General features: G+C 42.5%; 1 protein-coding gene across 8 annotated transcripts in view; it reads left to right on the plus strand.

The window, feature by feature from the left end:
- Positions 1-15,554, plus strand: part of KCNT2 (potassium sodium-activated channel subfamily T member 2) — a 233,659-nt gene that overhangs the window by 102,593 nt on the left and 115,512 nt on the right. For 4 of the 8 annotated variants that reach the window (XM_081194323.1, XM_081194322.1, XM_081194325.1 and 1 more), the window contains exons 4-9: positions 228-284; positions 1,114-1,162; positions 5,058-5,117; positions 6,341-6,415; positions 8,589-8,672; positions 9,595-9,689. In XM_081194323.1, the coding sequence (XP_081050449.1) occupies positions 228-284; positions 1,114-1,162; positions 5,058-5,117; positions 6,341-6,415; positions 8,589-8,672; positions 9,595-9,689 (420 nt within the window). The remainder of the gene's footprint in view (positions 1-227; positions 285-1,113; positions 1,163-5,057; positions 5,118-6,340; positions 6,416-8,588; positions 8,673-9,594; positions 9,690-15,554) is intronic. The other 4 variants (XM_081194326.1, XM_081194328.1, XM_081194324.1 and 1 more) reach the window with 1 other exon arrangement.

Below are 15,554 nucleotides of genomic sequence, written 5' to 3' on the forward strand. Positions count from 1 at the left end.
ACCCCTTCTCATATTTAACCTCTTTCCTTTCTCAGACAAGACATTATAGCATCTGTCCTGCATGCTATTTCACAACCGTTTTTTAAAAAGTATTGTTACAGCTAGCTAATTATCTTGTCTGCCTTTCCTCTCCCGCTCCCTCCCCCTCTCCCCCTTAATACCATTTTTGTTGTGCAATTACACCGTTATCTAAACGAAAATGGATTTTATATTTGGATGCCTGGTAGCAAGGAATTAATTTGGGGATGTTCCAGTCAGAACAACACTTCCAGCAAGATAGATTGGTAAGTTTAAGGCTGTATTTACAAGAACAGTGATATTTTTTGAGCTAAGATACAATAATGCACTTTTCTTAAAGAGTACACATATTGGTGTAAACAGGAACTGTTCTTCTGCAAGATGGATAGTTAGTTAGAAATTGTTATGCTGGGGAAAATTGGTCAGGAACATGAACCATTGGAAATTTGAATCCAGAAACCCCCACGATTCATCACAAACATGTATTTGGCACAAGCAAATCACCTTTGATCACCTTAGATCAGCTGTTTTAGAATTAAACTAAGCTCTCCCAGGTTTTGTCATTTGAAGCAATAACAACAGGTTTTATAAGGTATGTTTTTAATGGTTCACTGTAGTTTGAAATGGATGGTGAAGCCTTTGGAGAGTTTACTTCTTTGGGTTATTTCATTAATGAGTAAGTATTATTGATTCATCTATAAAAAAATATTGCATGATAACTGCTGGATGCTTTCCCCCCCAAGTCCTCTTCAACAATACACTGGAAGTGCAATTAATCTTTCTTATTCCACTTCGATTATTTGAAAAAAGGAGAGACAATCCAATTTTTAGACTATTATTATTCTGCACATTGAATATTTATTAAAATTGAAGTTCAGCAACATCTGGAGGTCCAAAGGTGCCTGATAACTGGACTAGAACTTGTCAGTTAGTTCCTTGGCTGTAGGTTTCTAGTTTTTGTTACAATGTGAATTGAAACATTTATAGGACATAAGGGGTGCAATTGTGTGTGTGTGGGGGGGGTAGTTTTCTTTCCTATGGCTTATCTGAGCCTGACATTGGAGATGTATTCATTTTGTTACTGTAATTTAACAGGTCGCTTATCTTTTGGGTGAACAGAAGCTTACCTTTATGGGGATTACAGGTAATGTATGTCTTAAGTTTTATACAGCTCATTCAGATGTTGCTTAGTAATATTATCCCAGGATGTGTGTGTCAGGAATCATGGGTACTTAAAGGAAACAACATAGAACGCTATTCAGTTAGCAAACCAAGGGATGTGTAGGAAAGTTACATTCAGAAAGCCAGGCCTAATCTAAATTTCTTATAATGATTGAGATTACAATGGTTCTTACTTCTGAGTAGACAGGCGAAGGATCCCTCTGTGAAGCTGGTGTTCACAGATCCCTATGCACAGTCAGAGCATTTCCAGTGCAAGGATAAAGGTTGACAATTTTATTTCTAATCGAAGTCCTTTGCACCATGCACCACCCTGGTCAAAACATGTAGCATGCAGCCCTCTGGAACTCAACCAAAGTTCTGGCCATGTCTTTCTGTCCACCTAAGCTGGGCATGAAGTTGCAGCTGAAAAGCTGCTAGCCTCAAAGAAAGTGTCTTGTATAGATCAGGTTTTGAAATGGACTGCTGCTTTTTCCCCCTGAGGAATGTACCTGCCTATCCAGTACACAAAAAGGAATATGAACTGTGCAAGAGCCATTGGAGCAGTAGTATAGATGGCAAGACACTAGTTTATAGTTGGGCTGTGTAAATTGCTGTCAATTTTCAGTGTTCCATTTAAGAGATACATTTTCACTTAGCTCTGAAAGCTTGTAATAAACTGGACACTGTGACGTTGTTTTTTTAAAAAAGAAAATTTCTTTCTTTCTTTTTGAATATAGGCGGTTGGGCAGAATATTATCATCTCATTAGTTAGGGGTTTTCTCAGTCTTGCTAATCATGAGCCTAATCTACTATTATTATTTTCCTACGCACCTTTGAAATGGTTGGGAGCTGGGCAGCAATACAATGGCCTTCAGTTGAAAAGACAATTCCTTTGGGGATTTTTAGGTGGAAACCATCATCTGCAATGTTTAATATGGCTTACACTGTATTGTGCAATAATGGTGTTCCACCCCCATGCTCCATCACTGCCTGGTGATGGTGGGGGCATGAAACACAAAATTAATGCAGTCACAGGTATTAGATATTGGATATTACAGAGGGAGAGATGGGAATTAGATATTGGATTGATCTTCCTGATGACACTCTCTCCCTCCTGCCCAGGAGATCCTGTCTGGTTCATGTGTGAGCGCACATGTACATACACATTTTGATTTTTGTGTATGTGTTACGGGTGTGGAAATGTGTAATCATGCAACACAACATCACTTTAGACAGGAGTTAAGAACAAAAATAATTGCTTTTTCTGATCTGCCTTTTCTTGTTTATTAAATTTGTATGTTTTGGAGTTGCTGCTTTGCAATATTTTTCCATTAAAATTACTTCTACCTTGTAATTTTTAAAAATAAATTGTTAGTCATTCCTGGATACAGGCAATCATTTCCTAATCAATTAGGCTTGTGTGGTTTCTGAAATCAGAATTTTGTTTACCTGTTGTTTCCAAACGTTTGGAAAAAATTTGATTGCTAAGGCTGAATAATGCAGGTTTTTTTATTGTTTTCCTTCACCATTTAGTACACCATTGTTGTTCTAGTCTTTCATTCTCTTGTTTCTCATCATTTTGTACATATGGGATTTAGATCTTCCTGCTCAACAGCAGTTCATATAACCCATATACCTCTGGGAGTCTTTGCAAGCAAGTTAAGGCTGAACAGTTCAGTCCAGATGTCTATCATTACTTTTATTTAGCTTTTAAATAGTGAGATGAACCCATTTTAACAGTTAGGTATGCACCATTAATTTAACACAACACAATCAATTAGGTGAGGTAACATGTCCTAGTGATATCTGTGAGACTAGGAGTGGCGGGCAGGGAAACTTACATTTGGCTCAGGTCTAATGAATGTAGGATATTTATTCATCATAAAATCTGGTGGGGGTTCTGTTGACCTCTTCACCAACCCACCCATGTTGAAAGCATATCGGGGTGAGTTGCCACGTTGCATATGCTAGCCTGCCCCCTACTGGTGATTCACAAAGCAGCCACACCCTACTGTGGTCTAAACCACTGAACCTCTTGAGCTTGCTGATCAGAAGGTTGGCGGTTCAAATCCCAATGACGGGGTGAGCTCCCATTGCTCTGTCCCAGTTCCTGCCAACCTAGCAGTTCGAAAGCACGCCAATGCAGGTAGATAAATAGGTACTGCTGCGGCGGGCGGGTAAATGGCGTTTCCGTGTGCTCTGGTTTCCGTCACGGTGTCCTGTTGCACCAGAAGTGGTTTAGTCCTGCTGGCCACATGACCTGGAAAGCTGTCTGTGGACAAACACCGGCTCCCTCTGCCTGAAAGCGAAATGAGCACCACAACTCCATAGTCGCCTTTGACTGGACTTAACCGTCCTGGGATCCTTTCCCTTTCCCTTATCTTTGCGTGCATTCTTAGATACATAGCTAGAGCTCTCCCACACAAGGAAGAGTATCTTATTTGTGTCAGGATCCCCTAACAAATGGACCAGCTTTATCCATGCACAGTCCTGGGCTGCCTGTGAGGTGTGCTTACCTAAGCCTAGAACTATTCCTTCTTCACCTCTTTCTCATTATTAGCAGCTTCCTATGCCAGGTTCACAGAAGATAGGTGCCCTTTTCTCAGGCAGCAGAGCAATAACCGTGTCGCTCTGAGCTCTGGCCATACAAAGCAGTGGAACTGGAGCCCATTTTCCACCTGTGAAATTTGAAAGTCAAGGAGATTAGAATTCTCTGTCCTGAAGATGAAACATTTCTTAGTGCCAAATCACTGGGTGCTGGCAGCATATGATTCACTTCAACCAGCACTGATTTGGTGGCATCTGAACATTTTTCGGATGCTGCTGTTATTTTTATACGTCGACAGCTCCTAATCTCTGTGCTGAATCTGATTATGCAATTGTTCAGGATGTTGGGTTTTCATTAGTAAGGGACATTTGTTTAAAATTAGAAATTCTCATGCTAATCTTATTCAAGATTCCAGACTTGGTGAGGATATGTTTCTACAATTGCCAGTCCACAGAATATCCTGTGTTTATTGAGTTCATGCTGTTATTTTAGGCCACTGAGTTCTTTTTCTAGCTGTTTTGAAGTTAGTTTGAGATGACTGAGGCAAATTCATCTGAAAAACATTGTGTTTTGAGAAGATGAAAAGAACCTTCACGAGTCTTGAGTGTGAGGGCTTAAACTTGTTTCTGATATGTTTTTAAGTTTTAAACTGGCCACAACTTTTCTTTTAAGTGCAATTCTAGCAAAAGCTGTCAATGACTTAAGCAACAGATACTGGATTTTTGAAGCCTCCTGAAACTAATGATGCAAGGAATAGTTTCTTGCTGTCATGTTTTTCGCATAGGGCTTAGTGGTGCGTCGCGCCAGGGCGCCGGCCTCTCAGGGGCGCCCCAGCTAATGGGGGAGCTGCGCAGCTTTGCTGGCGGCCTCCCCTTTCCCTGCATGCCTGCCAGCTGTGCCCCGCCAACTATAAGGCTGGCGGGCACGCAGCTTCCCTACCAAGCCTTTGCGGGGATCGCTCTCCTCCTGAGGAGGCATGGGAAGGGTGCAACTTCACTCCTAAGCCTCTGCAGGGATTGCTTTCCCGCAGCGGCATGGGGGAGAATTGTGCTTCCCCCGGATGGCTGGCAGTGCACAGCTACGGCCATCCCAACACTATCCGTGGTAATTTGGGGGCCGTGGGTGGATATTTGCACCCCAGCACTGCATCTGCTAAAGACGCCCCTGACAGGTCCAGCTCAAGAGATCAAAAGCTTTATTGAAAGCTTGCAGGATAGCTACTTCTCCCACAAATCAGCTAGTTTTGGTTTACCCAATGTACACTTATTGAAAGTTTGCCTAATCCTCAGGTATTATTGCACAATATTTCACATGTGTCTCACTTCTTCAGGTGTCGGTGGCTTTGATAAGTCTATTGGAAACAACACTCCTGAGCTATCTCAGCTATAAAGTAAGTATTTATGGCTACATTCTTCCATATCTATAGTAACCTGGGGTTTTCCAGATTGCCTAGGATCCCAACCCCATCATCCTCACCCAACATATCTGCAGGTCAGGGGTGATGATGGGCATTGTGTAGCACTAACCATACCATTAGACGGAATGAGGTAGTTGCCCTTGGCGATAGATACTAGGGGAAAGCAGGGGCAGCCCCCCTTCTTTCTGAGCCACCCCCAATTATTGGCATCTGTTGGAGATCAGAGTTATGTATGTCTGCCACAGGTCCTACACTAGTCAATCAGATGTACTCAGAAAGGGTGAGGTGCCATCTTGTTTCTTGCTTCAGGCAACAAAAAGTGTTAGACTGGCCCTGAAAGTAAGCCACTTTCCTATGGGACAGTTCTGTTTCTGTCCGTTAAAACAAATGGGTTTGCAAATCGGTTTTACTAGTTGCGTTTAAAGCAGGGGTCAGCAAACTTGTTCAGCAGGGGGCCGGTCCACTGTCCCTCAGACCTTGTGGGGGCAGGGCTATATTTTTAGGGGGGGTGAACAAATTCCTATGCCCCACAAATAACCCAGAGATGCATTTTAAATAAAAGGACACATTCTACTCATGTAAAAACACGCTGATTCCCGGACCGTCCGCAGGCCAGCTTTAGAAGGCGATTGGGCCAGATCCGCCCCTGGGCCTTAGTTTGCCTACCCATGGTTTAAAGGTTGTTAAAAGCAGTGTTGTTTCAAAGGTTCCAGCTCCTTGTGGATTTTTAAAATTGGAGTGCTTGGGGGTGTCCCTTAACATTGAGAGAAAGCTTCTGTGTGTTGTGGAACTTTAGCCAATGCCCCCAGTGTTATGGTTAGAGAGTTCCATTCCTAACTTCCTAATAGTAATTACCCATTCCTGAGTAACCAGCTGGAAATTGTTAATGTGCTTCTAAATAAAGATAATTAATTTATGTTTGTTTAAATTTGTAGCATGAAAGAAAAAATAGGAGAGTTTCTTTGTATTTGTTTTAAAAAAACGAGGTCCATTGCAAATATTGATGAGCCTGCCTAGTATTAGACACAATCTGGTAGTTTTTCCAGTTAACACCCCCCCCCCAATGTGGAGTGCATCTGCATAATTTTGTAGTATGTCACTCGCTGCGTGCATCACTCTGTGTGTCACTGCATACCCCGCGTTGTCACTGTGCAAAATATCAGTGGTTGATAGTGCTGTGTTTTTGTTTTTACAAGGGAAACCTATGGGAGCAAGTTGTGCGGATTCCTTTCCTGTTGGAAATTATTAATGCTATCCCTTTCATAATTACAGTAAGTCTCATCCATTTACCACACAATCTGGGTTAAGTGTGAAGTTATTTTAAAGCAGTACAAATTCTAGAATTCAGGCTGAATGCGCGATCCTGTAATTATTTCCCTCAAAGCTACAAGCTTCAATTAGTTGAATCAACTCACATTTTGATTGATTAATTGGTAGGCCTAATTTGAGTTGGTTGAAGCAAATTTTAATTAGTGGGGGAAATAATTTATTTTTGAGGCTATTTTCAATCTGATATAATTTTCCTCTACTTTCTTCATTATTAAATATTTGGGTTCCCCCATCGCACAGCAACTTGTGCTTATTACATTGTTAATTTGGTTTGTAAGTTTATAGCCTACTTTTGTTTTTTTGAAATGTAATAATTGTTCAGCACCTAGGGTCAAAGGGGGATTATAAATATTGGCCAGGATTCACCTCAGCAGCCCTGTCAGCAGAAGCTTCGTGCAAAGACTTCTGCTTGCACAACAATGCTTTTCCCTCTGCACCTGCCTAAATTGGTTTGGGGGAAGGGGCTGCAGAAACCTCAAAATGGCAGGAGGGGAGAAGAGAGGGAAGGTATCATTCCATCTGGCAAAGTGAGATTCTTCTTCAGGTGGAATGTTTGTAATAGTGCAACATCGAAGCCCACCCTATATTTCTCACATCTGTTATTATCTATAAAAAAACCCATACAGTGGATGCCTGGGTTGCAAACGTGATCCGTGCGGGAGGCTTGTTCGCAACCCCCAGCATTCACAAACCGCAGCCCGCATGTCTGCGCATGTGTGGGTAGCGATTCAGCGCTTCTGTGCATGTGCAAGCACTGAAACCCGGAAGTAACCGTTCCGGTAGCTTCTGGGTTCGGCTCGATGCGCAACACGAAATCACACAACCCGAATCATCTATAACCCGAAGTATGAGTGTACTTATACAGTGGTACCTCGGGTTAAGTACTTAATTCGTTCCGGAGTTCTGTACTTAACCTGAAACTGTTCTTAACCTGAAGCACCACTTTAGCTAATGGGGCCTCCTGCTGCTGCCGTGCCGCCGGAGCTCGATTTCTGTTCTTATCCTGAAGCAAAGTTCTTAACCTGAAGCACTATTTCTAGGTTAGCGGAGTGTGTAGCCTGAAGCGTATGTAACCTGAAGTGTATGTAACCCGAGGTACCACTGTATTGAAGTTTTGTTACTATGTTCTTAAATCAGTTTAATTGATTGATGGCATAAAGCAGAAGTTTTCAACCTTTTGGGGTCCACAGCTCCCTTGACCAACGACATTCTTTCTGCGGCACCGCTGTGGGGCTAAGGAGCCCAGTTATGGCACCCCTTGCCTACGCAGCTGGCAGCCCCTCACCCCTTTTCCAACACCCTCCCTTGTGGAGTGTTCCCTCAGCCTCCTCTCCTCTCCCTTCTCCTTGGGAGTCCTCCGGACAGCTGCTGCTGCCCCTGGTCTCTGAGCTGCCCTTCCTGCCCCCAAAAGAGGTGTCTCCTCACACTGCCCCACAGAGGCCTGGGAAGCACTCCCTGGCCAGCCCCAAAGGCGCCATTGCCTGGGGAGCTTGTAGCAACAAACAGTCAGCAAAGACCCAAGAGGCCAACAGATGCAGGCGGGAAGGAAAGACGGCTTGCCTTAAAAAGCTCAGCAATTTGGGTGGGGGGGGGTCCTTTAAAAAGCTAAACAATTTTTGTAGTGTCCTGGTTTTCACTTTTTCAAATATGGCAACCCTAAGAGAGGGACAGAGGCCAATGTTGGCCGCAGAAACCCTGACCATCATTCAAGGCACCCCAGGGTGCCACGGCACACTGGTTGAAAACCACTCGCATAAAGGGAAGTTATTTAAATGGTATAAATAAGTTATTTAAACAGCAGCATTTCCATATGGGCTGCATGGATCTCAGTTCACAAATGGTTACAAAGCGTTTGTACACACTTCTAGTTTGGCCCAAAAGCTTCCTGGTAAATGTGCTTAGTAGGATTCCATCTTTCCCCCCCGCAAGGGTGAAAAGAGAGTAGAACAAATATCTCAAAAGTTATCTCTGCTGAGGTAAATTCTTACTTGTGGCGTTGCAATAAGGCTTGAAATTAGATCTTTTAAAATGAAACTACCGTTTCTGTACGTTCAGTGCAGTTTTACTGGCAAAGTTAGCTGAATACATTTAATGTCTTTCTGCATTCTCCTTCAGATTTTCTGCCCTGCATTAAGAAACTTATTTATCCCAGTGTTTTTAAATTGCTGGCTTGCTAAACATGCGTTGGAGAATATGATTGTAAGTATAACAAAGGACTTATTTAAGAAAAATGACAACAAAACTCTGTACTTTTACAGTATCTGTACCAATCACAAACCTAGATCAGTAGTCTGCTTAAGCCATAACACCTAAATTCCAGCCTGTGAAGTGCCACTGAAAATGGATGGGAGTAATTTGGATTAAATCCAAATACATCAGGTTAATTGGTTTTTGAATTTCCATTCAAATGCTGAAGTAGTTTTATTGTTGGAATTTGCAGCCTTCTGTTTTACCTCCCTGTGGTTTACTTAGATTCACTTCTCAGGAAAACAAGTGCCTTGCCTATGTTTATTATAAAACTATTGGTCCAGCATTAATCCCTTTGCCTCGTTGGTTATTTTTTTTCTGGCTCCAAACTGTTGGAGCTGATGGTTTCTTGAGCAAATACCAATTATACTTGGCTCCTAATCCATGCTTAGCACTCTTTCTTGTTGGTTGCCAGTCCAAAAACATAATCCTTTACGTGTATACTCAGAAGTAAGTCCCGTTGAGTTCAGTGAGTATGTACAGGATTGGAGCCGAAGTTGTTATTTCAAAAGACTTTTAATCCAATTATTTGTTTCTTTTAATTTAGACTGGTTGGTTTTACTGTAATTTATTGTATCAGTTTGTATTTTAGAGTGATTGTTCTATTGATTGGGAGCTTTATTTTTAAAAAGGGTATGCTGGTTTTTGCTGTATTTCTTTGTAGCTATTTTGAATGCCTCAGTAGAAAGGCAAATAAGATTTTATGTATAAATAAAATGTGAACCTTTGCAGGACTGCAGAGCTTCAAAACATGGAATCCAGATTGTATATATGCATATGAAATACTGACAAAAGTTAGATTAATTGTGGCATATTTAATATTTAATATAAAAAGCATTTCTGAACATTATGCATCTCTTTTCTTTTAATCTAGAATGATCTCCATAGAGCCATCCAACGGACACAGTCTGCAATGTTTAACCAAGTTCTGATTTTAATATCTACATTGCTGTGTCTTATCTTTACATGGTAAGTAGTATGTGGTGATGTTACTAGTAGTAATGTAATTCCGTTCTTGCACTGTTTCAAGAAAAAAGTTTTAATTACATTTTTTATAGGCATGTATTTTGTGGTAGCAAAAGTTTAGGGACGGAGGGTGTTTATATGTTTGGTTGCAGTAGGAAAGAAAATGTCAGCCCTGCAGCTTATGTAAGGAAATTCCTCTAATCATCGAATAAGCAGGACTCGCTGTTTTGCAAATGATGCTTGTTATGTTCCAGAGAGATCCAGTTCAGAGAAGTCACGCATAGGACAGCACCCATTAAGACCCTTGAAAAGGGGAAAGCTATTTGTCATACATCCTCAGCGTAGGAGTGGAGCTAAATGTTATAAACAACCTTGGCTGGAGCAGGCAGGAAGCATTTCGGAAGATCATTATATCTATAATTTGATGGTTTGAAGCTTCTTCCTACCAAACATCTGGAATCCCAAATGTGAAACTTGAAAAGAAAAATCTAAGACTTAGCTGTTGCATTCTGTGTACACTTTGCACCGTACTGTTTTGCCTTTCTTTTAAAAAAAATAATAATATTTATTAAGTTTTCCAATTTAACAATCCAATGAACCCATTAAAACATTCAAAATTATAATACAATCATAAAAGCCAAATAATCATGCCAAATTATATTTTTGGGGGGTGACTTCCCATGCTCTGAAGTTTGGGGAGTGATGATCTAATATTTATACTGCATTTCTTAATTACTCAGATAGTCCTGATAAACATTCCCGATGTTACTGTTTTGCATTTCTACTTATTTTATTTTATTGAAAATATGTGTTTAGTTCTGTTACAAGCTTTTCCACAGTACCAATAGAACAGTAGCCTGACCCATCTGCACTATAGATTTAAAGCATTATCATACCACTTTAAACGGCTGCCTCCAAAGAATCACGGAAACAGTAGCTGAAGGGTGCTGAAAGTTGTTAGGAGATCCCTATTTCCTTGACAGAATGAGAGTTCACAGAGCTTGCTGTGGAGAGGGATTAACTATTCTGATACTGTAGCTCTGTACGGAGAATAGAGATCCCCCCTACCCACTCTTAGTTCCTTTAACAAGCTATACTTCCCAGGATTCTTTGGGGAAAGCCATGACTGTTTAAAGTGGTATCATAGTGCTTTAAATGTATAGTGCAGATGGGGTCTTGGTGTGGCATTAATTGCTGTGTGAAACACAGCTTTAAGTATTCTTCGGTGATATCCTTTGATATTCACTGGGATCTGATTCCTTTGATATTCGCTGGGATCCGATTCTCTTTCTAACATTACACAAGCAGTTGATAGAATATGAAGCAGATCTCCACGCTAGTGCCTGGCTGGTTGTGGGAAACGAAAGCATTTGAGAGCAAGCCATGGTCTGTGACTGACAAGGAGAAGAGAGCTGTTTAGAACGGAACTATTTAGAGAGGAACATGACGTTCAGGTGCAGCCTGCATTTTGTAGCCGACACAAAAAGATGGAGAAAATGGCAAGTTGAACCACAGCAATTATTGCTGCCTTCAGCATCTGGAAGCTCATTATGCACCAAATTATTCTGTCCCTGTTATGACCCTTCCAGACAGGGGAAAAGAAAGAGACTAAACAGCAACAAGGGGGGAAAACACATCCTATAACACAATTGCTTGCTAAGGAAACGAATCCGTCTGCAACAGCCTGCAATATTAATTGAAATCATATTCAGTTGGCCTTAAAACAACCCTCAGCAGATCTGCCATTGGTTTATGTTGCTGTTCCTTTGGATTTTCCAAAAGTTAGGTTTGTATTTTTAGATAAAGGTAAAGGTAAAGGGATGGACGCGGGTGGCGCTGTGGGTTAAACCACAGAGCCTAGGACTTGGTGATCAGAAGGTCAGCGGTTTGAATCCCCACAACGGGGTGAGCTCCCATTGTTCGGTCCCTGCTCCTGCCAACCTAGCAGTTTGAAAGCACATCAAAGTGCAAATAGATAAATAGGTCCTGCTCCGGTGGGAAGGTAAATGGCGTTTCCATGCGCCCCTGACCATTAGGTCCAGTCGTGGCCGACTCTGGGGTTGCGGCGCTCATCTCGTTTTATTGACCGAGGGAGCCGGCGTACAGCTTCCGGGTCATGTGGCCAGCATGACTAAGCCACTTCTGGCGAACCAGGGCAGCACACAGAAACGCCGTTTACCTTCCCGCTGGAGCGGTACCTATTTCTCTACTTGCACTTTGATATGCTTTCAAACTGCTAGGTTCGCAGGAGCAGGGACCGAGCAATGGGAGCTCATTCGATTGGGATTCGAACCGCCGACCTTCTGACCGGCAAGTCCTAGGCTATGTGGTTTAACCCACAGCGCCAGCAAATATCGATATTGCGGACAGTTTCTCACACATACGCTGATATTTGCTTGTTGCACTCTGCAGAGCAATTGCAGTAATTAAGAATATCTGAATTCTCTTTATCAATTCATCCTGCAAAGCATGGATAGCCCTGGGGTTCTGTTTACTGGGGGGTGGGGTGTATCCTGTTCCTCAGCAAGGATGAGGGTGCTAGAGAGCTTGGGGGACATTTCCAGTGCAACTGGTCAGCTTGGTCATTCTGGATTTTGCCATTTGACCAAAGACAAATTGACTATGCCAGCTGAATTTACTCGATATACGATCAGCAGAGTAGGGGCTTCACCTTCCCCCACAGCAGTGCTCATTGATCCATTTAAATTGCTCTCCGTTTTTGTCACAATTGTTCTGGTTGGCTCTGGGCAAGATCTTTAGCAGAAGGTAAGTTGAGGTGAGCGCTCGACTTCTCACTAAGGACACCATTAAGGGGTCTTGGGAATGTCAACTCAAGGTTTAGCCAGGTTTGGGACCAGCATTCCTTCCTTATCCCCACATTCACAGGTGTAGCCATGACATTGGTGCACACTGTAGCTGGTCTGAAACTGCCATCCACCCCTTACTATTTCCCCCAGTATGCTGGCTGAAATTGGGCCATTGAAAAGCTGTTTTCTTGTCCTAGTCTATGTCACTCCAAATTCTGTGCATCCGTGATGAGTTTTTGTGTTGTTCCTGCACTCCCGTCTCCATGGACCAGGTAAAATTGAAACACTGTATGAAATGAAGGGGACTTGGACCTAACAATCTGTTTCTCTGCAATAATAATTATTCAGCCATTGTGTGGGACTCTAGGGTCTTCAAAGCACATTGCCTCAATCATTCGGTAAGTAGACTGGTATTATTGACACCATATTGTAAAAAGCAATATGGTGCCAATAGATTAGACTGAGTGGGTTGCCGAAGGCCACCTAGTGAATTCATGGATGGCTTTCAAGGTTGCAGCTCAGTCCCTTAGCCATTAGTTTAGATTTGTGCAGTCTGAAGCCATTAGTTTAGATTTGTGCAGTCTGCATATCTTAAGTAACATGAATTAATCCCTGGTAAATTTTAAGATGAAGTTAATATGAGCCTATTAACACTAAGGATTTGGAGAACACCCCCTCACACACACTCAACATGAGATATGCTTTTACAGGTTACCCTGAGAATGGTTTCAACTGTGGTCTTCTTTTGAGTTCTGTAGATTCATTTGCTATGTGTTCAGGGTGAAGCAGCCTCTGAACATCACTGAATGTATACAGGATGTTGAGGCCTATTTGAACTCTCTCCCACCCAGTCTTAAGTTCTCAAAGAAACACTTTCAATAGCTTTTTTGCCCTAAGCTGTACTCCTGATCCTATTTACCTGGGAGTAAGCCCCTTTTAATGAGGGTTAAAGAGGAGAGCACAAAATATGGTCTGAAGCTCAACATCAAAAAAACGAAGATCATGGCCACTGGTCCCATCACCTCCTGGCAAATAGAAGGGGAAGAAATGGAGGCAGTGAGAGATTTTACATTCTTGGGCTCCATGATCACTTCAGATGCTGACAGCAGTCACGAAATTAAAAGATGCCTGCTCCTTGGGAGAAAGGTGATGGCAAACCTAGACAGCATCTTAAAAAGCAGAGACATCACCTTGCCAACAAAGGTCCGTATAGTTAAAGCCATGGTTTTCCCAGTAGTGATGTATGGAAGTGAGAGCTGGACCATAAAGAAGGCTGATCGCTGAAGAATTGATGCTTTTGAATTATGGTGCTGGAGGAGACTCTTGAGAGTCCCATGGACTGCAAGAAGATCAAATCTATCCATTCTTAAGGAAATCAGCCCTGAGTGCTCACTGGAAGGACAGGTCATGAAAATGAGGCTCCAATACTTTGGCCAGATCTTGAGAAGAGAAGACTCCCTGGAAAAGACCCTGATGTTGGGAAAGATGGAGGGCACAAGGAGAAGGGGACAACAGAGGATGAGATGGTTGGACAGTGTTCTCGAAGCTACCAGCATGAGTTTGACTAAACTGCGGGAGGCAGTGGAGGACAGATGTGCCTGGCGTGCTCTGGTCCATGGGGTCACGAAGAGTCGGACATGACTAAACGACTAAACAACAACAACAAGCCCCAGGAAATTCAGCAAACTTTCTTCTGAGTTGACATGGCTAAAATCATGCTGTTAGTCTTCAGAATTTCTTAGAGGAACTGTGATATCCTTACTGTACCTAATTCTGTAGGGGCGTTTTTTTCAATTTGGGCTACCTGGGAAGCAATAGCCTGATCTTATAGATGGATTTGAGTTTGAACAGCAGAAACCAGTAAGCAGTTCATAAACCAACAGCTATACCCCTTTCCCTGCAGTTGCTTCCAGGAACTTGTGCTCACTGGAATTGTGTGGAGGTCACGTTTTAGTGAACTAGCTTCTCCACACCATCTCCTCCTCTCTGCTGCTGCTTTCACAGATACACTTACAGGTATGGTGAGAGATGGAGGAGAGAAATAGCCTCCCTCTCCCATTGGGCTAGTGGAAGAACAATTTGGGATCAAAGTGGTTGTCTGCAATAGCCTGGTGTAAAGTCTGAAAAGTTAGATGAAAACCAAGATGATCAAGGGTCTGGAAACCAAGCTTTATGGGGTGCACTTGAAGGAGCTGGGCATGTTTAGCCTGGAAAAGAGGAGATAGAAAATAGATATGATAGCCATCTTCTAATATCTGAAGGGCTGTCACGTAGAAGAGGGAACAAGCTTCTTTTCTTCTGCTCTGGAGAGTAGGACTCAAACAAATGTCTTTAAGTTACAAGAAAGGGGATTCTGAATAAACATACAGAAAAACTTTCTGACAGTAAGAGCTGTTTGACAGTGGAACGGTCTCCCTTGGGGGGTTGTCGACTCTCCTTCCTTGGAGGTTATTAAGCAGAGGTTGGGTGGCCATCTGCAATGGATGCTTTAGTTAAGATCCCTGCATTGCAGGGGGTTGGACAAGATGACCCTTTGGTCCCTTCCAACTCTACCGTTCTATGATTCTATGTACAGTATGCTGCCTTTTGCTCCTTGGAAGAAAGGTGCTATACAAGTGCAGTAAATCTGCATGTAAGACAACGTTTGGGGCTGATGCTTCATTCCCACATATTAGTTGAGAACTCTTGGTAATCATTCTGTAAATTTGAGAGCTGTCTTTCACACACGAAGCTTTGAGAAGGGTAGCAAGGTTTGTTCAACCATAGTTTCTGGTGTCAGCCAAACTGAGAAAACTGTGATTTAAGCCCTGCTTAAGGTAAAGGTAAAGGGACCCCTGACCATTAGGTCCAGTCGTGACCGACTCTGGGTAGGATATCATAATTAATGTCTGAACTACAACACTGTCTTAAACAGGGCATTTGTTGGAGACGGGTAGAATAAGATGTGCACAAAATTGCACTTCATGCAATTGCAATCTTCCTCCAACAAACTCAAGGGGCATTCAGTCGAACGTCTTGAGAGACAAACGTTTTGGCTCCCGAACGCTGCAAACCCGGAAGT

The sequence above is a fragment of the Podarcis bocagei genome, assembly GCF_964188305.1.
Source record: "Podarcis bocagei genome assembly, chromosome: 5".
Taxonomy (NCBI): Eukaryota; Metazoa; Chordata; class Lepidosauria; order Squamata; family Lacertidae; genus Podarcis; species Podarcis bocagei.